This window comes from Dasypus novemcinctus, chromosome 18 (genome assembly GCF_030445035.2).
Source record: "Dasypus novemcinctus isolate mDasNov1 chromosome 18, mDasNov1.1.hap2, whole genome shotgun sequence".
Lineage (NCBI taxonomy): Eukaryota > Metazoa > Chordata > Mammalia > Cingulata > Dasypodidae > Dasypus > Dasypus novemcinctus.
The window spans coordinates 1,528,987-1,550,526 of record NC_080690.1 but is presented as its reverse complement, the minus strand read 5'-3'; the positions used below and the strand labels follow the sequence as shown (position 1 = coordinate 1,550,526).

At 68.0% G+C, this 21,540-nt stretch overlaps 2 protein-coding genes across 4 annotated transcripts in view; one reads left to right on the top strand and one right to left on the bottom strand.

Annotated features, from left to right (window-relative positions):
• Positions 1 to 10: 10 nt before the first annotated feature.
• Positions 11 to 5,805, top strand: CTU2 (cytosolic thiouridylase subunit 2). 3 transcript variants are annotated; one of them, XM_058279582.2, is made up of 15 exons: positions 11 to 44; positions 534 to 608; positions 1,067 to 1,145; positions 1,400 to 1,459; positions 2,480 to 2,540; positions 3,206 to 3,315; positions 3,445 to 3,701; positions 3,826 to 3,961; positions 4,039 to 4,167; positions 4,452 to 4,543; positions 4,651 to 4,754; positions 4,861 to 4,969; positions 5,060 to 5,126; positions 5,350 to 5,408; positions 5,514 to 5,805. In XM_058279582.2, exons 4-15 carry the CDS (start codon positions 1,439 to 1,441, stop codon positions 5,587 to 5,589), a joined length of 1,221 nt encoding a protein of 406 aa, XP_058135565.1. In that variant the 5' UTR covers positions 11 to 44; positions 534 to 608; positions 1,067 to 1,145; positions 1,400 to 1,438; the 3' UTR covers positions 5,590 to 5,805. The 3 variants fall into 3 exon arrangements, with proteins under 3 accessions (XP_058135565.1, XP_058135563.1, XP_058135564.1); XM_058279580.2 differs by having other exon boundaries at positions 18 to 106; XM_058279581.2 differs by lacking the exon at positions 11 to 44 and having other exon boundaries at positions 191 to 608; positions 1,067 to 1,137.
• Positions 5,775 to 21,540, bottom strand: part of PIEZO1 (piezo type mechanosensitive ion channel component 1 (Er blood group)) — a 57,712-nt gene continuing 41,946 nt past the window's right edge. Inside the window, 28 exon segments of the mRNA XM_058279583.2 lie at positions 5,775 to 6,216; positions 6,324 to 6,510; positions 6,620 to 6,699; positions 7,163 to 7,285; positions 7,371 to 7,543; positions 7,614 to 7,706; positions 7,786 to 7,974; positions 9,671 to 9,818; positions 9,920 to 10,078; positions 10,223 to 10,437; positions 10,744 to 10,891; positions 10,996 to 11,104; positions 11,368 to 11,686; positions 11,770 to 12,217; positions 12,327 to 12,449; positions 12,628 to 12,734; positions 12,813 to 12,985; positions 13,061 to 13,117; positions 13,191 to 13,290; positions 13,601 to 13,707; positions 14,050 to 14,121; positions 14,309 to 14,403; positions 14,492 to 14,581; positions 15,154 to 15,322; positions 15,416 to 15,512; positions 15,778 to 16,021; positions 16,853 to 17,006; positions 17,587 to 17,691. Of these exon segments, the coding sequence (XP_058135566.1) occupies positions 5,967 to 6,216; positions 6,324 to 6,510; positions 6,620 to 6,699; positions 7,163 to 7,285; positions 7,371 to 7,543; positions 7,614 to 7,706; positions 7,786 to 7,974; positions 9,671 to 9,818; positions 9,920 to 10,078; positions 10,223 to 10,437; positions 10,744 to 10,891; positions 10,996 to 11,104; positions 11,368 to 11,686; positions 11,770 to 12,217; positions 12,327 to 12,449; positions 12,628 to 12,734; positions 12,813 to 12,985; positions 13,061 to 13,117; positions 13,191 to 13,290; positions 13,601 to 13,707; positions 14,050 to 14,121; positions 14,309 to 14,403; positions 14,492 to 14,581; positions 15,154 to 15,322; positions 15,416 to 15,512; positions 15,778 to 16,021; positions 16,853 to 17,006; positions 17,587 to 17,691 (4,334 nt within the window). The 3' untranslated portion in view covers positions 5,775 to 5,966.

Below are 21,540 nucleotides of genomic sequence, written 5' to 3'. Positions count from 1 at the left end.
GCGCCCGCCGCCCGGCCGCCGCCCGCCGCGCAGCCATGTGCCAGGTGGGCGAGGGCTGCGGGGGGCCCCCGCGCCGAGCGCCGCCGCCGCCGCCGCCGCGGCCTGGGTGAGAGCTCGCTTCCGGGCCGCGAGGGACCCCGGGCCCTGCCGTCGCCTCTGGGGACTCCCGGGTGCCCCGGCCGCGCCCCCAGCACCGGGGAGAGGCTGTCGAGCCGGTGGGCCGCCATCCCCGCCTCTCGCTGCCGTCGGGACGGCTCTGCCGGACATGGCGATGTCTTTCCTCCGGGAGGAAGCCGGTGGCCCTGTCACTTGCACGCACCGGCTGCGTTTCTCACCTCCAGGGCCGGCCTTTGGGAGACGGGAAGGTGGCCTTTATGTGCCAGCTCTTTGAGACCTCCCCCCACCCCCGCCTTTAGCCTTCCCCTAAATTGGTAGATCGGACAACCCTTGGCTTGCCCAGGATCTCTTCCATACACAACTGGCACTGTCACTTGTGTTCTTGTCTCCCTCCGCCCCCCATTCTGTCTTCAAAGCCCTGAGCAGAAGTGTGTGAAGTGTAAGGAAGGCTCGCCCGTCCTGGTGATCCGAGCAGGAGACGCCTTCTGCAGGTGAGCACCTGGGCGTGGGCAGACGCTGGCGAACACGGCCGTCTGGGCTGTCAGGACTGCTCTCCGTAGGCTTTCTTTTTAAGAAAGCGTTTGGTTACTTGCGTCCTGTGTTAAACATCACTCAGGGTGAAAGGATTGCTGTCCTGCTGGGGTGATCTTTTCCAACAGTTTAGTCATGGATCAGGTGACAGGAGGGTGTCAGATGGAGCTTATGGGAGAGCCGAGTAAGCAAGGCTGTTGGTGTTTAGACTGGAGGAGGGTGTGGAGGGATGGGCAGAGCCCGACTTGTAGCTTTCAGCGCTCTCCTCCTCCTCTTCGAGATGGAAACTTTGGAGAAGGGAGGGGCACTAAGAGGTGCTGGGCACACTTCCTTGCCCCTCAGTGGGCAGGGGCGATGCGTCAGGGGCCACGGTTTTCTGAGTCACTTGGGCCCACGGTGGTTGTGGTTTGTGCTGCAGGGACTGCTTTAAGGCGTACTACGTCCACAAGTTCAGAGCCGTGCTGGGCAAGAACCGGCTCATCTTTCCGGGTGAGAAGGTAGAGTGTGGGGTCTGGGCATCTGATTTTGCCATCTTGGGGGAGGGCCCACGTGCCAGGCTGGGCGGCCCCCCTCACGGGGTCCTTCCTGCAGGAGGACACCTTTCCCAGCTGACCCCACCAGGCCCACCCTGCCGTTGTGCACCTGCGGCTTAGAAGATGTTGGCCCACGATCTCGGGGTGTCCAGGAGGTGAGGGTGGGTGAGTCCATGCGGGGGTTCTGGGCTCTTTGGTGATCTCCTCTTCTCCCCCAGGTCCTTCTGGCATGGTCTGGGGGCGCTTCGTCCAGCTCTATGGTCTGGCAAGTCCTTGAGGTACTGCTGCAGCACCGCGTCCGGCCTGTGCACAGGGCCTCTGCCGTTTTGGCCAGTGTTGTATTTTCTTTTGGGGCTGGAGAGAGCAGCTGGGGTGCCTGGAGGAGCTTTGGGACATGTATACAGGAGGTGCAAGCTCCAGAAGCTGCTCTGGAGTATTCTGCTGTGCCTCAGTTCAGCTGTTTGTCCTACGGTGTAGAAATGCAGTCACTTGGTGTGGTGACAGGGCTGGAGGGCAGCTCAAGCCGTCCTGAGGCCACGTGCTTCCTCGGTGCCCCTGGGCCCTGCAGGTCTCCCCAGCCTGGGAGCGTGCCTGGGGTGAGGCAGTTAGATAAGTGCGCATGCTTTGGGGGACACAGGGGATTGGCTGTGGCAGGGGTCAGGGAGGCCTCCTTGAGAAGTTGTGTTTAAGGAGAGACCCCAAAGTGTCCTGGCTTACCCGGGAGGGGTGGGGGCGGTGGTACTGGTGGAGGGGACAACTGTACGAGGGGGTGGGTGCTCCAGACCGATGGGCGCTTGTGGGGTGTGGTATGCAGTCAGGAGGTCGTGGTCTGGGCTGTGCCCCGAGGGGCCGCTGAGGAAGCTGTGGCCGTGAGGGGCTTCTCAGCGGGGGGAGGGCAGGGCCCCGCCTTGGGCAGCCACACGAGGGGTCCTGGGCGAGCTGGGCCCCAGTTCCCCCGGGTGGTTTGGTGCAGCATCACTGGGCCTGGGGGCGCCGCCTTCACCTTTGCTGGCTGCTAACACTGGGTTCTTACGGGGACAGGGTTTTTGGGGGGCAGGTGGCGTGTGCAGGTGGCAGGTGGGACAGCCGGGGTGGGGCGAGCATGTGCCGACGCTCCCTCAGGGTGGGCACAGGCCACCGAGAGCCAGGCGAGCCCTGGCGTGTCCCCCCAAACGGCTTCGGGACGGAGCCCCCGCGGCCGCGGCCACTGCTGTGGGCCGCTCCTTGGAAGCCGAGGTCTGCGCTTCGGGCGCCAGCTGTTGGGCCGGGGTCGAGGCCCTCGTCTTCTGTCCCCGCAGGGCCTGAGTCGAGAGTCCGCCAAAAGGCTGCGCTTTGTGCCAGGGGTCGTCTACGTCGATGGTACGTGTGGCTCTCGAGCCTCCCGGGTCTGTTCGCTGGGGTGGGCCTGGGCAGACCCTCCTTAGGGGGGCGTCTCTGCGACGGTGGCGGTGGCCCCGTGTCCAGCTGCTTCCTAAGCCCTGGAGGTCAGGAAAGGCAGGAGCGCTGTGAGCTGCAGGAGGGCCGGGCCACGGCGAGTGCGGCGCCGTGAGCCGCCGGAGCCTGGCGCCGTCCATGCACAGGGCCAGGCTGGGTGTGGGCCCGAGCCTGACGGCTGGCCTCTCTGCTTCCGGCCCCTGGAACGTTCCCAGGGACCCTGGGCGACGGGATGGGTGGGCGGTCCCGCTGGACTGAGGCACGGCCCCGCCCCGTGCGCCCGGCTGCCATCGGCCGCTGCGAGCAGGCCCTCTTCCTACCGCAGCCCTTGCGCTCGCCTCACCCCTGTGGGGCTCCAGGGGGCGCATCTCGGCCAAGAAGGGCCCCACTGCCGGCCCCCGAGACGCTCCCAGAGCGCGGGATCGTGGCCCCCACAGTGCAGCCTCACAGGCTGCCCCGACGATCTGGGCCCAACCCCCGGCCCTGCTGGCCCTCGTCCCCCCCACAGCTCCCCCTGGGCCTGGGGAAGGCGGGCCAAGCACCACCAGGGCCCCCTGGGAGCCTGACGCCTCTTTCCGCCTGGGCCTCAGAGGGGGCAGCCTGCGGCCAGAGCCCGAAGGACAGAGCGGAGGCCCTGGCCGAGCGGACGGCGATCCTGCGGGCCGTCGGCTTCCCGTGGCACCCCGTCGCCCTAGAGGAGGTGGGCGGCTGGTCCACGCCGGGGGGGCCCGCCCGCTCCCTGGCAGGGAGTCCCCGGTGGGGGCCCCGAGGCCACAGTGCAGGTGGGGCAGCGGCCCCCCACACCTGACGCCCTGTCCCCGCCCGGAAGGTGTTCGGTCTGCCGCCGTCAGTGCTGCGCGGCTTTGCCCAGGAGCTGGCCGGGCGCGAGGAGGCCTACGGGGCGGCCGTGGGCGCCTTCCTGCAGCAGCAGCGCGTGCAGGCAGCCGCGGCGGCCGGGGGCCCGGCCCAGGGGGAGGCGCCGAGCCCGGCCCGGCCCCCCTCGCCCGCGCAGACCGAGGCCCTGGTCAGGCTCTTCGCCTCGGTGAAGACACTGACCGCCAAGGAGGAGCTGCTGCAGGTCCTCAGGTGGGCCGCCTGCCTGGGGGCGCTGGCCCCTCTCTGCCCCCAGCCTAGGGTCCCCTGGGGTGGGCGCAGGTCCAGCCCTGGGCCCTGGCTCTGCACCACTCACCCCGAGATGCCCGCCCTCCAGGACCCACCTGATCCTGCACGTGGCCCGAGCCCACGGCTACTCCAAGGTGCTGACCGGAGAGAGCTGCACGCGCCTGGCCGTCCGGCTCTTGGCCAACCTGGCCCTGGGGAGAGGGGCCTTCCTCGCCTGGGACACGGTAGGCAGGCTGGGGGCCGGGGCAGCGGGACCCGTGGCCCCTCTCATCCCCTCATGCCCTGCGCCCTGCGCCCCCAGGGCTTCTCGGACGAGCGGCACGGCGTGGTGGTCGCGCGGCCCATGCGGGAGCATACCCTGAAGGAGATCGCCTTCTACAACCGCCTGTTTGCCGTCCCGTCCGTCTTCACACCAGCCGTGGACACGCGGGTGGGTGTGGGCCCCGGGGAGGGCCGGCCCCTGCTGTGCAGGGGCTGGGGTCAGAGCCCCGAGCCCGCTGGAGCGGCGCCGGCGTGGCTTCCCCCAGGCCGCCTCAGCCACGGGCCACCCGGTGCCGTGCGGGGATGAGCTGGGCCGTGGGGCAGGAGCGGCCCCCGGGCTCGTGTCCCCGGGCAGGCGCCCAGGGGTTCGGCCTTTGTCAGGGTCGCCAGGCAGTGTGGGGGCTCCCCGGCCCCAGCCCGGCCAAGGCAGCTCCCCCATCTGGCGGTTCCCAGGCCCCCGAGAGCGCCAGCATCCAGCGGCTGGTGGAGGCCTTCCTGCTCCGGCTGCAGGCCCAGTTCCCCTCCACGGTCAGCACCGTGTACAGGTGCGGGGGCGCGCTGGGGGCGCAGGGTGCAAGGAGCCGGTGGAACCCACCCCCCCGGGCGGGGCCCCTGGCTGACAGCCCACATGTGCACCCCTGCCTGGCCGCAGGACAAGTGAGAAGCTGGCCAAGGCATCCCGAGACGGCCGTGTGGCGGACTCTCCCGGCGCCCGCTGCCTCTTCTGCCTGTGCGCGCTGCACCTGGATGGCGCAGGTGTGCACACTTGCCTCCTGGGAGGGAGGGGGCAGGGTGGCCCCGGGAGCCCATGGGGGGCTGGCTGTGGTAGCCCCCGCCCAGCTGCGCCCATCTCTGCTTGCAGACAGCGCTGTGACCTTCGCGGCTGAGACCGAGACACCCGCAGCACCCCACTGCTCCCCGGGGGCCGGCAGGGCTCAGGGGTGCTGCGGAGGGGCTGGACCCTGCAGCAGGTGAGTGGCTGTCTCCCTCTCTCCCCTCTGTGACTGGCCTCAGGCCCCGTGCCAAGGGCCTGCGTAGACAGCCCAGCCTTGTCCCCACAGGGAGGCCCTGCGAGCGCAGGTGGCCGAGCAGCTGTGCTACGGCTGCCGCGTGAACCTGAAGGACCTGGTGAGCGAGGGGGGCTGGGCGTGGCCGGCGGCCCCCACCTGAGGCGGCTGCACCCCCCGGCCTGGAGCAGGGTCGCCTGGCTGGGAGGGTGGGGACACGGGCCTGGCTGTGCAGCCCCCGCCTCGGGCGCTGGCTGTGCTTTGGGGTCTCCGAGCTGCCTCCTCTGGGGGCCCAGCTGCTGGGGCCGGGACTGAGCACCCCTCCCCACTGGCTCGCCCCGCAGCCCTCCGTGGACCCCCTCCCACCCTACATCCTGGCCGAGGCCCAGCTCCGCAGCCAGAGGTACGCAGCGCCCGGCAGGAGGGGGTCCTGGGGGGGGAGCCCTTCCGCGTGGCCCCCAGGCCCTGACACTCGGGTGGGCCCTGAGCTGCCTCTGTGGGTCCTCAGGGCATGGGTCAGGCGGGAGATCGAGGAGTTCCTGATCGAGGACAGCGAGGAGGAGGTGCAGGCGGTGCAGAGCTGAGCCCGGGGTGCTGTCCTGGGGCCCGGCGGGCAAGGGGCCGGCCCCCACCAGCAGAGGTCCAGCACCCTTCTGGGGCATCGCGGCCCTTGGGGCGAGCACACAGCACGGGGGCAGGCCAGCCAGCAGGCCCGAGGGTGAGGGGCAAGATGGCTCTGCTGGGGCCACCCTCTGGTGTCACTGTCCACTTGTATAAATAAAAATGACTTTAATTAAAAATTCTACAGTACGTCGGGGAGGGGGGGCCAACCCTGGCCCTGGACCCAGCGAGGCGGGCAGGCAGGGTGCCGCCGTCCCGGGCGCAGGCTCCCCTTCCCCGACAGCAGCAGCATGGCTGGGGGGGCGTGGCCACGCGGGTGCCACCCCCGCCCCGCGTCCTCCTACTCCTTCTCGCGTGTCCACTTGATCATGGTCTCGGGCGAGCGGTAGAGGAAGATGAGCTTCGCGTAGAGCTCCTCCTCGAGCTCCAGCTCCTGCGTCTCGCGCACCAGGAAGATGTCCTGGCAGAGCTTGAGGACGCGGTCGACGCACGGCAGCTCCTCGAACATGATGGAGTGTGAGATCTCGCTGAAGAAGCCGCGCACGAACTTGCCGATGACCAGCACGATGGACACGTAGAGGCCCATGATCCTGCGGGCGGGCGCGAGCGTGGGGCGGCGTGAGCACGGGGTGGGTGCGAGCGCGGGGCCACCGCCCGGAACCCGAGCTAGCACACGCGGGTGCCCTGGCACACTCACCCGTAGCCGGCCAGGAAGCCGAGGCTGGGCGGGCTGACCTTGTCGCTGAAGATGACCATGGGCAGCAGGTGGCAGTCGGTCCGGCAGCCCTCCAGCTCGATGGCCCACCACTCGAGGACGCCGGGCCCTGCGCCCGCGCGCTCCCTCCGCAGCTGGACGCGCACGCCCAGGAAGTCGGCCTCCTCGTCTGCGGAGAGCCGGGCGGTGGGCGGGGCCACGGGCCCCTCCCGTCCAGGCGCCATCGCAGGACCCCTCCCCAAGCCACGGCGGCCCCCGCGCCCCCCGACCCCACTCACTGGGCTGCAGCTGCTTCACGGGGTTGGCTTCTGGCCCGTTGGGGGCCCGGATGTACTTGGGGAACAGATTGGGGATCACCCTGCGGAGGGGAGGCTGCAGCTCAGGCCCGACGTCTGCCCCTCGGCAGCCCCGCAGCCCCTCGGGCTGGTCCCGGGGCCGCCCACGGCCCCCCAAGCTGGTCCCGGGGCCCCCCACGGCCCCCCAGGCTGGTCCCGGGGCCCCCCATGGCCCCCCAAGCTGGTCCCGAGGCCCCCCTCGCCCCCCCCAAGCTGGTCCCGGGGCCCCCCTCGCCCCCCGCGGCTCCTCAGGCTGGTCCGGGATCCCTCGCCCCCCATGGCCCTTCAAGCTGGTCCCAGGGCCCCTCTTGCCCCCCGCGGCCCCTCAGGCTGGTCCCCATGCCCCCCTCGCCCCTCTTGCCCCCTCAGGCTGGTCCTGGGGCCCCCCCACCCCGTGGCCCCTCACACAGGCTGGTCCCGGGCCTCCCCGCCCCGCGGCCCCTCAGGCTGGTCCCCGGGCCCCCCTCGCCCCTCTTGCCCCCTCACACAGGCTGGTCCCGGGTGCCCTCCAGCAGCTGGGCCAGCTGCCGCCGCGCGGTGCTGTTGGGGGCCAGGTCGAGGCTGTGCTTCTCGTTGGTGTACTCGATGGTGCCGCCCTTGGCCAGGTCCCTGCAGGCAGGGGTGTGGCAGACCCCCGGTGACCGGCCTGCCGTCCGGCCCTCCCGCAGGACCCCTCCCCAGCCCAGGGCCCCACCTCTGGAAGTTCCAGGTGAAGCGCAGGGTGACGCCGGCCGAGCCGTTGTACAGCTCCCGCTTCATCTGGGCGCGGCTCGGCGGGCTGATGCGCCACAGCGCCCCGGAGCTGCCCTCGATGTGGGCGGTGACGATGTCCTCGGGGCCGTACTGGCTGATGAACTGCATGGCCAGCTGCAGGGGGCGGGGCTCAGTGGACGCGCCCCCCTGACCCACGCCCCACCCCCCCAGGGACGGCGCGCACCGGCTGGGGGTCAAACTCCCTGGCCAGCTCCTCGTAGGCCTGCGGCGTGAAGGGCACGATGGACGGCTGCTGCGCGCTCATGGTGAACAGCGGCTGCGGGCGGCAGGCGGTGAGGCCGAGCGGGGGGCCGCGCCCGCCCCGCCCCGCCCCGCCCCGCGCGGGCCGCGCCCACCTCGTAGCCGCCCAGCTTGAGGGTGACGGTGACGTCCACGGGCTGGTTGACCACGCCCACCACGGAGCGCACCAGCGACATGAAGAGCAGCGGGAACCAGATGATGGCGATGAGGAAGAGCACGATGAGGCCGCCCATGCCGTACTTGACCACCTTCTTCTTCTTCTGCCCCTTGGGCTGCGGGTACCTCTGGGGGAGGGGGGACGGGGGCACCGGTCACCCCCCAGCTCCTCAGCCTGCCCTGGCTCCCCGCGGCCCCAGGCCCTGCGCTGGGGAGGGTCCTCCCACGGCTGCCTGACCCCAGTGGGCAGACCCCGCCTCCCTGCTGCGCCCGGTGGGCTGCCCCCCGCTTGCTGCTGCCCCCACGCCCCTCCCCCGGCCCCTCCATCCTCACGTGGCCCCAGAGCCCGAGCTGGACCAGACATCCCAGCCCACAAACGGCAGCGGCCGAGGCAGGGCCGCGCAAGGCCAGGCGCGGGCCACGCGGCAGACCTGGCCCTCACGCTGGTGCCGGCTGATTCCCAGCAAGCGCCAGCACAGTGCAGTGGGGGAAGGAGGCGTCTCTCCAGGACGGTGCTGGGGCAATGGGCGGCCACGGGCAGGAGGCGGCGGGAGCCCCTCTGGACACCCAAAGGGCTCAAAAGCCTAAGCAGAAGCACTACAGCGGGACGCGTACGTGGTCACAACAGAGACAGCCTAACTAGAAACAGGCCAAGGCGTCAACAGGCGTTTCTCCAAAGAAGATACAAAACAGCCAAGAAGCACATGAGGAGGTGCTCATCAGGGCTCAGGGCCGCGCAAGGCAGCGCCACTGAGACGCCGCTTCAGCCACTTCCCACCCCCGGGGCGGCCCGAACCAAGGCAGGAGCTGCCGAGCAGAGGGGGCCTCGCGCAGTGCAGGCGAACGTGAGCCGCCACAGCCACCAGGGCGGCCAGCACATCCTGGAAAGGCCTGCGCGGTCTCCGTGCGGCCCAGCAGGGAAGACGCACACACACGAATGACGACACAAACGCTCGCGGCAGCGTCACGGGTAAAAACCAAAACGTGGAAGCAGCCAAAGCCCGTGGGAATGTCACTCGGCCCTAGAAAGTGGAGCGCACATCACGGCATGCCCGGGATGAACCTGGAGTGTGGCGAGTAACGAAGCTGGTTACAGAAAGTCACGTGGGGGCAGGGGGCCCGAGCAGAGCACCCGCTTCCCACTAGGGAGGCTGCGGGTTCAGTCCCCGGCGCCTCCCAAAGCAAAAACAAAAAAACACAGGCAAACAAGAAAGACAACTCAGGGTAGCTGGTGAGGCTCAGTGGGGGGCGCCCGCTTCCCACGCACAAGACCCGAGTTCAATCCCTCGCCCCAATACCTCAAAAAAAAAAAAAAATCACGTGTGATTCTAGTTACAGAAAATGCCCAGGAAAGATGAAGCTATAAAGACAGGAGACAGATTCGTGGTTTTCTAGACCGAGGTGCTCGGGCCGGGGGCGCCGGCCAGGGGTGCAGGCTTGCCTCGTAGAGGGCTGGGGTGTCCTGAGGTGGCCGAGGCTGCGCTAAAGCCGCTCAGCTGCCCCCCCACGCCCTCCCTGCACTGGGCAGCGCAGCGGGGCCTGCCCAGGCCTCCCCTGCCGGCCTCGACTGGCGGCTGCTCTGAGGGGAGCCGCCCCCCTCCGAGCCCCGTCTGCAGCCCCCGTCCTTGGAGCCCAGCTGAGCCGCCGCCTCCAAGCAGCCCCTTTTGGTTCCCTACCCGCTGGGCCAGCGCCCTGTCCTGGCTGCCAGGAGGACGCTTAGCGCCTTCCCAGGCTGCCGCGGAGGGCTTGCGTCAGGGCAAGCGCGGGAAGGGCGGGCGGGGCACACCCCACAGCCACCCCCACGGCGCCCTCCACGCCCGGCACCTTCTCCGTCTCGCGGCTGCACTTGATGATGAAGATGTTGGCGTAGATGTCCTCCACGCACATCCAGCTGGACAGCGACAGCGTGGTGTCCGTCCACACCCAGTCCATCACGGCGCGCAGCTCCACCAGGAAGGGCACCAGCCGGAACCTGCCCGGGCCGGCGCGTCAGGCCCCCGTGCCCCCTGGCCCCCCGCCCCGCCCCCGTCCAGCCCCCCGCCCGGCCCCAAGTCCCCGCGCGGGCCCGCTCACCCCTGGAAGAGGAAGAGGTTGAGGTGGTTGTACTTCTTGGTGAGGAAGTTGCCCAGGATGCGCGTGGGGTAGCCGCAGCGGATCTGGTAGGCGGACAGGGCGAAGTAGACACACTTGACGAAGTACCACAGCTGGGCCACGGCGTTCTGGCGGAACATCCTGCGGCGGGGGCGGTGGTCAAGCGGGGCCCCCCGGTCGCCGTGGGGTGGGGGGCGGTGGTCAGGCGGGCCCTCCCCCTCCTGGGGGTCAGGGGCGGTGGTCAGGCAGGCCCCCCGGTCACTGCAGGGTGGGGCAGCCACGCACCTCTCGGTGACGGCGGGCAGCACAAAGAACATCCAGACGTGGACGGCCACCACCAGCACCACCTGGAAGGCCAGCTTGCCCAGCACCGTCTTGCGCAGGTAGAGCGCGCGGTCTACCACCATGGTGCCGAACTGCACCAGCAGCATCACCAGGAAGGCCTCGGGCACCTGGTCGTCCGACAGCGAGGACGTGATGTCCGTGGCCGCTGAGTGCTTCTGCGGGTGGGAGGGCGTGGGTCACCGCGGGCCGCGGGGGGCCGCCGGGGCGTTGGGACAGGGCACAGGTCACCCGCAGGCCTCCGGGGCAGGAGGGCACGGGTCACCGCGGGCCGCCGGGGGCCGCCGGGGTGGGAGGATGCAGGTCACCCACCGGCCAGCCCGGGGGCCGCCGGGGCGTTGGGGGAGGAGGGCGTGGGTCACCGCGGGCCACTGGCGGTCACTGGGGCAGGAGGGCGTGGGTCACCGCGGGCCACCCAGGGGCCGCCGGGCACCGGGGCATTAGGGTGTGGATCCCCCGCTCACCCCGAAGGCCCAGAAGCCGAAGATGATGATGACGAAGTCGACCACGTCGGCCAGGAACATGAGCGCGTAGACGTCAGTGGCTGCGCGGTACCGGGTGTGCAGGATGTCGTGGAAGAAGCGCCGCAGGGGCCGCGACACGCCCTGGGCCCTGCGAGCAGGCGGCTCAGGGGGGCCGTGGGTGGGCCCCGGGCCACCCTCCCCCCTGCGCTGCCCCCGCCGCCCGCCCCGGGCTCCCGGGACCGCGTCACTCACAGGGCCCAGCAGACGGCCCGGAGCCGCAGCCCCGCCGCCCACACGCTCTGCCACGCGCGGCTCGGCCACTTCTCTCTCTCCGCCGCCACCGCCTCCCCGTCCTCGGCTTCTGTGGGACAGGGGCCGCTGCTGACCGAAGGCCCGAGGGCCGGGCCGAGCCCACCCCCGGCCACCGAGGGGGGACGGCATTTCCCCACTTAACAGACGAGGCTGCACGAGGGCCCCCCTGTCCTCCCGAGTGGGCTGGGCGCAGCTCCACGTGCCCCGAGAGCGCCCACGGGACCCCCCGTGGCGCTGGTTCCGGGGCAGTCCTGAAATGGGCCGCCCCGCCCGCCCCCGGGACGCGTGGCTCTGCAGCCGGGGCTCCCGTACCGACGGCGCGGCCTTCAGCTCCCGGGCTCTCCCTCCTCCTCCTTAGGCGCAGACTGACGCGCTCGGGGCCGCGGCCCTTGCGCTCCGCACAGGGCTCCGGGAGCTCGTCCCTGGGCCCGTCATCAGCTTCCGCCTGGACGCCGTCCTCACTTGGGGCCCCGACCTGCCCCGGCTCCTCCCGGGCCCCCGTGTCAGCCTCAGGCTGGGGTCCCAGCAGGTCCCCCACCGTGTCCCTGGCTGCCTTCTCCTGGCCCTCGCCGGCGTCCGGCTCTGTGTACGTGGACAATGGGTCCTCCTCGTGGTCCCAGAGGCCGTAGCACTGCCGGGGGGGAGCAGGGGGCCGTGAGGGCGGGTGGCCGGGGCCGCGGCGTCCAGCCTCACCCGGCCCGCGCGGGCGCTCACCAGCAGCTGCGAGCGGTGGAAGAAAAGCACGAGCAGCTGCAGCAGGTCGTACTGGACGTAGCGGTCGCTCTTCTCCAGGCCCAGGATGCGCGGTGGGAAGTAGGGCTTGTTCTCGTGGCGCCGCAGCACCGCGTGGCTGTTCCAGGGGAAGAAGCCGAACTGGAAGAGGTACTTGGTGACCACGGCGGCCTCGGTGAAGACGATGGCCGTCATCCAGAAGCGCTTGCTGGGCCGCGGCGTGGACAGCATGGCCCACAGGAAGACGAGCAGCGGCAGCACGAGGGAGACGGCCGAGGCGGTGACCATGTGGTTGAGCACGATGACGAAGTAGCAGAGCAGCTCGGAGTGCCCGGCCACACACTGGTACACGGCCTGCAGCAGCTGCAGCGCCCGGCCCCGGCCCGCCGCGAACCGCTCCGCCTCCTCCAGCTCGGGGATGCGCAGGCGCCTGCGGGGGCACCACGCTGGGCTGGGGGGCGGGCCGGGCGGGGCCGCGCCGCACGCTCCCCGGCCTGGGTCTCCACACCCCCTGCCCGGCCCCCCCGGGTTCCCCGCACCTGTCCAGAAGTAGCTCACTGGCGGTGCGCACCCGGGTGCGCAGGGGGGCCAGGACCTCCTGGGAGCCCTGCATCTCGCTGTCGCCAGTGGTGGCCCCCGGGGGCTCCTTGGCCCCCAGCCCGCTGTGGAGGGAGCCTGGTCAGAGAGGCGCCTGCTCTCTAGCCGCCGGAAGGGTGGGCAGCGGCGCCGAGGCCGGCCGTCCAGGGCTGCCCTGTGCCTTCTTGCAGTCGCTGGCTCAGGGTCCCCAGGTGCCAGCCCTCCTCGGGCGCCCGTGCCCGCCTCGAGCCCCTAAGCACCTGCCTTGACGCCGTGCTTGGCGCGTCCTGACCCTGCGAGGCACCCGGCAGCGCGGCCTCCACGTCGCTCACATACAGCTGCTCCAGCACGGCCCGGTTCACCTCCCCACCCTGCGGGCGATGGCCACACGTCAGCGGGGGGCCGGGCGCCGAGCAGGCGCCCCACGCCCGGGCGGGCCCCACGCTCACCCTGACTAGCTCCTGGGTCAGCAGGTAGCGCTCGGCCCGCAGCACGGCGCCCATGGTGCTGTGGTGCCGCGTGAAGGCGCACAGCCAGCGCGTCAGCCCGTCCACCAGCGCCTGGCCCAGCGCCCACAGGAACCGCAGTGAGTTCAGCACCCGCTGCATCACGGGGCCGTGGCCTGCGGGCGGGAGGGGCACTGAGGGCGTGCGGGTGGGGGGGGCGCGCCCAGCCCCCGGCCCGCCGGCTCACCCACCTGCCACCGCCGGCTCCGGGCCCTCCTCCGGCTCTGCCTCAGCATCCGGGCCGCCCCCTGCGCACAGACGGGCCGCGGGTCAGGGTCTGTGGCCCGAGCCCCCCGCGCCCGGGTGTGGGGACCCCCTCACCTGTGGGCGGTAGCCCCACCCGCTCCTGGCTCTGCGCCTGCTCCTGTCGCCGCTGCCGCAGGACGGTCTGGGCATTGGTCACCCACGCCTGGTACGCCATCTGCGGGCGGCATGTCTGTGTCAGGGCCGGGTCCTCAGGTCTCCGACCCAGGCCAGCCTGTGCCCCCGGCTCCTGTCACCCAGGAGGCCGCACACGGGGCTGGCGGGGGAGAGGGACCGAGAGTGGGCTCTGCCATGTCCGGGGGCACCCCTCGGCCTTGTCCGGAAAGCGGGGCTGCCCGGCAGCCCCACGCGGCGGTGGAGGGAGGAAGGGGGAGGAGCGCAGGGCCTGGCCCCGCTCTGGGAACCGGGGCTGCCCGTGTGGCTCCGCCGTGCCCGTGGGCACCTGTCCTGAGCTACCGGCTGGTCACCTGGAAGGCGCTCTGAGCTGACGGCCGGGCGTCCTCAGGCTGTGTTGCCTCCTCCTCCTCCTCCTCGCTGTCAGAGTCGAACAGGAAGTAGTCCCCCGAGTGGATCACTGCGGGGCAGAGCGCTGAGGACGGGGCCCGGCCCACACCCTTTGGACCGCTCGGCCAGGCCCAAGCCCCACCCCCCAAGGCCACAGCAGTGGCCACGTGAGGCCGTGCGGTGGCAGCGCGAGCACACAGGGCAGGGTGGCCGAGCGAGCATGGCAGCAGCAGGTCGCAGCGGGCGGGGGGGAGGTGTGAGCAGGCGGCGAGCACCCGTGCGTCGAGGACAAGCGGGGGACACGGGCTTCCCGGGGGGTGAACCGGCCACCCGGCCCTGAGTCGCTGAGGACGTCATGTGCGCGAGAGCCAAGGGCGGGCCGAGGCCAGACGAGGCGGGCAGCGCGCCGTACCTGTGGCGTGGTCCAGCCAGGGCCGCCACCACTGCCTCGGGGGCGGGGAGGGGTCCCCAGGACTGCCGGGCCCTGTGGGGAGTGGGTGGGCCTGAGTGGGCCGTGAGGCCGGGGCATGGCGAGCCCAGCTCGGGGCTTGGGCGGCCGCGTGCTGGACGGCGCCTGTGGCGACGGGCCAGGGAGTGTGTGCAGGGACGCTGGGCGCGTGGCACGAGGCGGCCTGGACGTGCCCGGGCACGGTGAGCCCTCCCCCGCCTACCTGGCTCCTGGCCCTGGCCCCCGGGGTCGTGCGGGCGGCTGCGGCCAGCCCGGCTCTGCCGGTGCTTCTCCTGCTTGGCCCGGATGCGCTCCATCCTGGGGGCGGGAGGGCGGGGGCTCTGAAGGGGCCGCCTGCTGCAGCCGCCCCCAGGCAGGGGTCCTGGGCCGCCGCCGGGGCACTTACTGTCTCTTGAGCTGGGCCAGGGACTTCTCCTCGGCCTGGCGGTGCAGGTCGACGCTCTTGAGGCTGGCTGCGTTGTAGAGGGCAAAGCCCCTGGGGAGGTGGCGGGGTGAGGGTGGGGGATGCGCCAGCTGCCCCCCCGCCCCTGAGCGCCCACACAGAGCCTGACGCCCACTGGCTATGAGGCCGCGCTGTCCCCACTCCCCCGTGCTGCAGAGGCAGGAGACCCGTGCCAGCCACCCAGCTTCCAGGCTTGCAGCACAGGGAGCGCGCCGGCTCAGGCACCACCGCCTGACAGCCACCACAGCAGCCGGAGCGCGGGAAAGGGCCTGCCTGGCAGGGTGAAGGGGCGAGCGTTCCCCCGGGGCGTCGGGAAACGCAGCTGCGTCGTGGCTGGTGTGGACACTCAGGCCAGTGAAGGGAGGAGGCCAGGGTGAGTCGCGGGCAGACCGTGCCAGGGCCACCTCCATGTGGGCACCCCCTCCGGGTTGGATGCCACCCTCAGAGCATGCAGCGGCTCTCCGGCTTCGCCCAGGTACGTGCGCCAGGGTCCCGGCCGCGCCGGCGCGCTCTGACGTACCCCAGGGACACGGCGCCACCGCCGAGGGCGGTGCCAGGGGAAGGGGCTCGCGCTGCAGGCCAGCCTGCGCAGCCGGGGGCCGCACCTGGAGGCCAGCAGGGCCGTGGCCTGGAGCTCGGCCACCACGTGCAGGAAGTAGTAGCTGAGGAAGACGCGGCGCTGCAGCAGCAGGAAGAAGAAGCAGACGCTGTCCCAGAGCACGCCGGCCTCCTCCACGGGCAGCAGGCAGTCCTGCTCCTTGCTCATCTCCTGGGCTGCGCACAGGCGCCGGCACGGTCAGCGCCGGGAGCCCGCAGGGCCCCGCGCCCGCCGTCCCGGCCGTCCCGGCCGCCCCGGCCCGCGCTCACGGTCGTAGTAGCCCTTGACGGTGCACACGAGGCTGAAGAGCTGGATGACCCAGCAGAAGCTGCTCTGCATCTGCTCCACGAAGACGCAGGACAGGAGCTGGGGACGGGGCGGTCAGCGGGGGTCAGCGGGGCAGGGCCAGAGGAGACGGGGTGAGCGGGAGGGCCAGCGGGGGGCGGGGCAGCCACGGTGTGTGTGTGTGTGTGTGTGTGTGTGTCAGTGGGGGGCGGGGTCAGCAGGGGGCGGGGCAGCCACGGGGGTCAGTGGGGGGCGGGGTCAGCAGGGAGCGGGCCAGAGGGGGGCAGGGCCAGCAGGAGGGTCTGCAGGAAGGGTCAGCGGGGAGGGTCAGTGGGGCGCGGCCCACCGAAAGCACGTTCTTGGAGACGATGACAGTGACGTTGTAGAGCACGAGGCAGTCCCACAGCCGGAGGCGGGTGCGCGTGTCCTTGCGCAGCAGGGAGGTGCCGAAGAGCAGCAGGTAGAAGCAGGCCAGCAGATAGCCGAGGCCGAAGACGCTGACGCGCGTGGCGCCCGCAGCAAACACCACGACCAGCACCAGCCAGAAGAGGTAGCGGAAGACGCCCACCTTCACCATGTCCAGGTGGGACCTGCGGCGGGCGGCGGGCGCCCGTCACCCCGGGAGGCCGCCCGTCACCCCAGGAGGCCGCCCGTCGCCCAGAGGGCCGCCCGTCGCCCAGAGGGCCACCCATCACCCCGGGAGGCTGCCCGTCGCCCAGAGGGCCACCCATCACCCCGGGAGGCCGCCCGTCACCCGGGAAGGCCGCCCGTCACCCCGGGAGGCCGCCCGTCACCCCGGGAGGCTGCCCGTCGCCCAGAGGGCCACCCGTCACCCCGGGAGGCCGCCCGTCACCCGGGAAGGCCGCCCGTCACCCGGGAAGGCCACCCGTCGCCCAGAGGGCCGCCCGTCACCCCGGGAGGCCGCCCGTCACCCCGGGAGGCTGCCCGTCGTCCAGAGGGCCACCCGTCACCCCGGGAGGCCGCCCGTCACCCGGGAAGGCCGCCCATCGCCCAGAGGGCCGCCCGTCACCCCGGGAGGCCGCCCGTCACCCCGGGAGGCTGCCTGTCGCCCAGAGGGCCACCTGTCACCCCGGGAGGCCGCCCGTCACCCGGGAAGGCCGCCCGTCGCCCAGAGGGCTGCCCGTCACCCCGGGAGGCCGCCCGTCGTCCAGAAGGCCACCCGTCACCCCGGGAGGCCGCCCGTCACCCCGGGAGGCTGCCCGTCGCCCAGAGGGCCACCCGTCACCCCGGGAGGCCGCCCAGAAAGCTGCCCGCCACCCCGGAAGTCCACGCACCACCCTGGAAGGCCGCCCGCTGCCCCGGGAGGCCGCCTGTCACCCCGGAAGGCCGCCCGTCGTCCAGAAGGCCGCCTGCCGCCCCGGGAGGCCGCCGCCCGCCGCGCAGGCCCTTGGGCCGCCCACCTGCAGTTGATGAAGTTGGGCACGGGGTTGGGCTCCCCGCGCAGCGGCTCCAGGTGATCGGTGTTGGCGCCGGCCATGTGCTGCCACTCCTCGGTCCGCTCGGCCACGAACACCTGCCACTGCTGCGAGGCGCAGAGCAGCAGGAGGAAGTCGCCTGTGGGTGTGGGGGCGTCAGGGGTGGCACGAGCGCCCGCCGCGAGGCGAGCACGTGCAGGGTGCAGGCGTCTGGGGCGGGACACACGTCCGCCCACGTGTGGTGTCGGCCCCGGGCCCGGCCCGTGTTGTGTGTGTGCACGTGTTGGCACACTGCAACCCGTCGGTGCCCATGCCGCCACATGCCTCTGCATGTGCGTGTCGGTGCCTGTGCGTGCCCATTCCTTTGTGTGCCCGTGCATGTGCGTGTCGGTGTGTGGGCACCTGCATGCCCGTGCGTGTCAGTGTCCATGCCTCCGCGTGCCCGTGCGTGTGTGTGTCGATGCATGAGAACCTGCGTGCCTGCGCGTTGGTGCCCGCGCCTCTGCGTGCCCATGCGTGCGTGTCTGGCTTTCCACGTGTCTGCCCTGTCCGGGCCCTCAGGCGTGCCTGGCCCCTGCCCCGTGCGTGCACAGCTGTGCGCACACGTCCTCGCCTGCGTGACGGCGCGTGCGGCGTGTCTGCCTGGCCCCCTAGGAGGCTGCAGGAGGAGCCTGCCTGGGCCTCGTGCCAGGCCCTGGGGGCGGGGGTTGAACACTCACTGATAAGGTTGGTGGAGTTGGGGGCCCTGAAGAAGTCGGGCAGGTACAGCCACTTGATGAGCGCCGAGTTCATGGGCACAGCCTGGCTCCAGCGCCACGGGTAGTCTGCGGGCGGAGGCGGTCGTCAGGGGGCCGGGCTGGGCCTGCTCGGGGCCCGAGACTCCCTGTCTGGCGACCGGACAGCAGCCCCAGGGATCCGCGGTTCCTTCGCTGACCACCCAGCGCCCACCAAGCCTGTGGTCTCCACCCGCCGCGCTCGCACCCGGCCGGAGGACACATGAGCCCTGACACTTCCACGCCTCCTCAAAACCTGCGTTCTGCACACAGACACCAGGTGTGCCCGGGAGGGTGGGACCCGAGGGGCGAGCAGGTGGCTAGGGGGCCGCCCGGGACCTCAGAAAGGGGAGGGGGCAGGCCAGCAAGGCGCATGCCAGGCAGGGGAGCAGCAAGTGCCCAGGGGTGGCCATAGAACTGAGGACGACCCCGTGTGGCGAGGGACTCGCGAGCTGGCGGGACCCCACGGGACAGGGCCTGGACCGGGCTTTGCTCCCCGTGGGACGGGAAGCGCTCGCGTGCTTTAGAGGAAGGCGTGTGCCTCAGCACCAAGGTGTTATCAGGATTCCCGTGGCCGCTGGAGGCAAGCAGTTTTGAGGGTCTCGCTTCCACTCACTATATCACAAGGAAAAGACAAAAAAATGAACAGAACCACAGCTGAGTCGAACCCACTGGGGAGCTGAGGTCACGAGACAAAACCTAAGAAGACAGACACCTCCACGGAGAAGGGCTACACGCTCAGGCCCGGGGGCCGGCCACGACAGCCACCAAGTGGAAGCCAGCGATCTCCAAAACCTAACACCCCCCGGCTGGCGAGGCTGCCCAGGAAAGCAAGGCCGGCTCAACCCAGGAAGACCAGTGTGTTTCCCAGACCAACAGGCCAAGGAAGGAAACCCAGATTGTCCTCTCGACAGATGCAGAAAGAGCGTTTCACGAATTCAACATCTGTCCGTGATAACTGTCCACAGCCGAGGAGCGCCCTCAGCCCGACTGAGGCGTCTACACAGACCCGGCTCCTCGAGCTTCACAGCGATGGAGTTCAGCACCACAAGTCAGAAAAGGAAAGAAGAGGCACAGAGCGGGAAGGAAGGAGCGTTCTGACTCGCAGTTGGCAGGATGGTCTATGTACGAAATCCCGAAGAACCCACAAAACGCTACTGGTCAACTGATAAGTGGGTTTAGCAAGGCTGCCGGCTCCATGGGCGATGGACAGGAACTTAAATCTATTTCCGTTTATTGGCAGCGAAGAAGTAGAATTGAAAATTTTAAAATATACCACTGACATTAGTACTAAAACCCACAAAGCCCTTAATTTTAGAAACACAAATCTAACGAAATAATCCAAGATGTGTATGCTGGAAATGACGAGAATGATTAAATAAATCAAAGGAGACCTGACTAAGCGGAGAACCATCCTGTGTTCATCACCTGAAGACTCAGCATGGCTACGCTGCCAATTCTACCTCAGCCGACCTCTAGCAGGGCTTGGCAAAGTGTTTCTGAAAAGTGGCCCCCAATATTTTAGGTTTCCAGGGCCATGGGGTCGCCGGCAAGACGCCTCTGGCTGTGCCGTGGTGTGCGAGCAGCACGGACGAGGCGGACACGGCGAGCACAGCCGTGACCAGTGAGCTTCGCTTATAAAAGAGGTGGTGGGGGAAACGATGTGCTCAAGCAGCTGGGCTCCCGTCTACCACAGAGGAGGTCCAGGGTTTAATGCGCAGGGCCTCCCGGCGAGGGCGAGCTGGCCCACGCAGTGTGCTGTTCCATGCAGGAGTGCCCACGCTGAGAGCCAGTGCAGCAATATGATGCGACAAGAGGCACAGAGGATGGGAGCGGACTTGGCCCAGTGGTTAGGGCACCCGCCTACCACATGGGAGGCCCACGGTTCAAACCCTGGGCCTCCTTGACCCATGTGGAGCTGACCCATGCGCAGTGCTGATGCGCACAAGGAGTGCCCTGCCACGCAGGGGTGTCCCCCATGTAGGGGAGCCCCACGCGCAAGGAGTGTGCCCTGTAAGGAGAGCCTCCCAGCGCGAAAGAAATTACAGCCTGCCCAGGAATGGCGCCGCACACACGGCGAACTGACACAACAACAAGATGACGTAACAAAAAGAGACACAGATTCCCGTGCTGCTGACAACAACAGAAGCGGACAAAAGAAGAAGACGCAGCAAATAGACACAGAAAACAGACAACTGGGGTGGGGGGGAAGGGGAGAGAAATAAAAAAAATAAATCTTAAAAAAAAAAAAAAAAGACACAGAGGAGAGAAGATAAGAAGACACAGCAGACCAGGGAACTGAGGTGGCAAAAGAGAATGATCGCCTCTCTCCCAATCCAGAAGGAGCCAGGATTGGTTCCCAGAGCCGCCTAATGAGAATACAACAGACACACAGAAAAGCACACAGAGACAGAGAGCAGATGGGGTGGGGGAGGGAGGAATAAATAAATCTTAAAAAAAAAAAAGGGGTGGTGGGCTGGACTTGCAGCCCCTATCCAGATCCCAGCAGGAGTTTTTATAGAGACCAAAAGTCCAATTCTGAAATTCGTAGGAAAGGCACAGGAACAGAAGAGCAAAAGTGATCCCAAGAAAGAACAGCTAGAAAGTCAGAGGCTCCCGCTACCTGGGGCCGAGACCAGCTGAGAGCTACAGGACCGAGCGCGCTGGAGAAGGGCAGGCTGGACGAGCGGATCATGGAGCAGAGCCACATGTGGCCACCAAGGTCCAACAAGGGCCACAGCGCGTCTCCTCAGCCAGGTGCTGGGATGATTGCACAGCCACAGGCACGGAGCCAGAAGAAAACCTGTGAGATTCTGGGCAAAGATTTCCAAGACATGACACCAAAAAGTACAACCCGTAAAAGAAAAATTTGATAAAGTAGACGACAAAAGAATTAAAAACTTCTGCTCTGCAAAAGACACTGTTAAGAAAATGAAAAGTCACAAACTGGGATAAAATATCTGCAAAACATGTATTAAGGATGGGCAAAAGACATGAATAGATATCTGTCCAAAGAAGAAATACAAATGGCAAAAAAAAACACATGAAGAAATACTCAACATCACTAATGACGAGGGAAATGCAATTCAAAACTACAGTGAGATATCATTTCACATCTATTAGAAGGGCCACTAGTAAAAAGAGAACTGCAAGTGTTGGAGAGGATGTGGAGAGATAGGAACACTTATTCACTGTTGGGAATGCAGAATTGTACAGCTGCTGTTTGGCAGTTCCTAAAGAAACTGAATATAGATTCACCAGGTGACCCTGCAGAACCACTGCTGGGTGTATACCTAGAAGAACTGAGAGCAGCGACAGGGACAGACATCTGCACAATGACGTTCATAGCAGCATATTCACGACTGCCCGAAGTTGGAAATAACCCAGGTGTCCATCGACCAATAAATGGATAACAAACTGTGGTCCAGTTACACGATGGAACATTACGCAGCTGCAAGAAGAAATGAAGTCATGAAGCCTATGACAGCAGGATGAACCTGGAGGACGTTATGCTGAGTGAAGCAAGCCAGATACAAAAGGACAAGTAAGGCATGATTGCGCTTCTATGAACCAAATACATTGTGTAACATATAGTATGATTAAAAAATTTTTTATAGGTATCTAGTACATTTAATTGAGAAATGTATGTTTTTATTCAACTCTTGTTTTCTTTTTAGTTTTTGTTTATATTTTCAACTATTACATGTACAAAATAAAGTTAAAAAACATGATATGATTCAAAAAAATTTTTCTATGTATCCAGTAAAATACAAAAAACCATATATGTGATGAAGGACTTGTATTCGGAGTATACAAAGAACGCTGACACCCGCTGGGGCTCATTCAGCTGCTCTGGGACGAGTTTGGGGGTCTCTTAAAAAATGAAGCGTCCCCTCCACG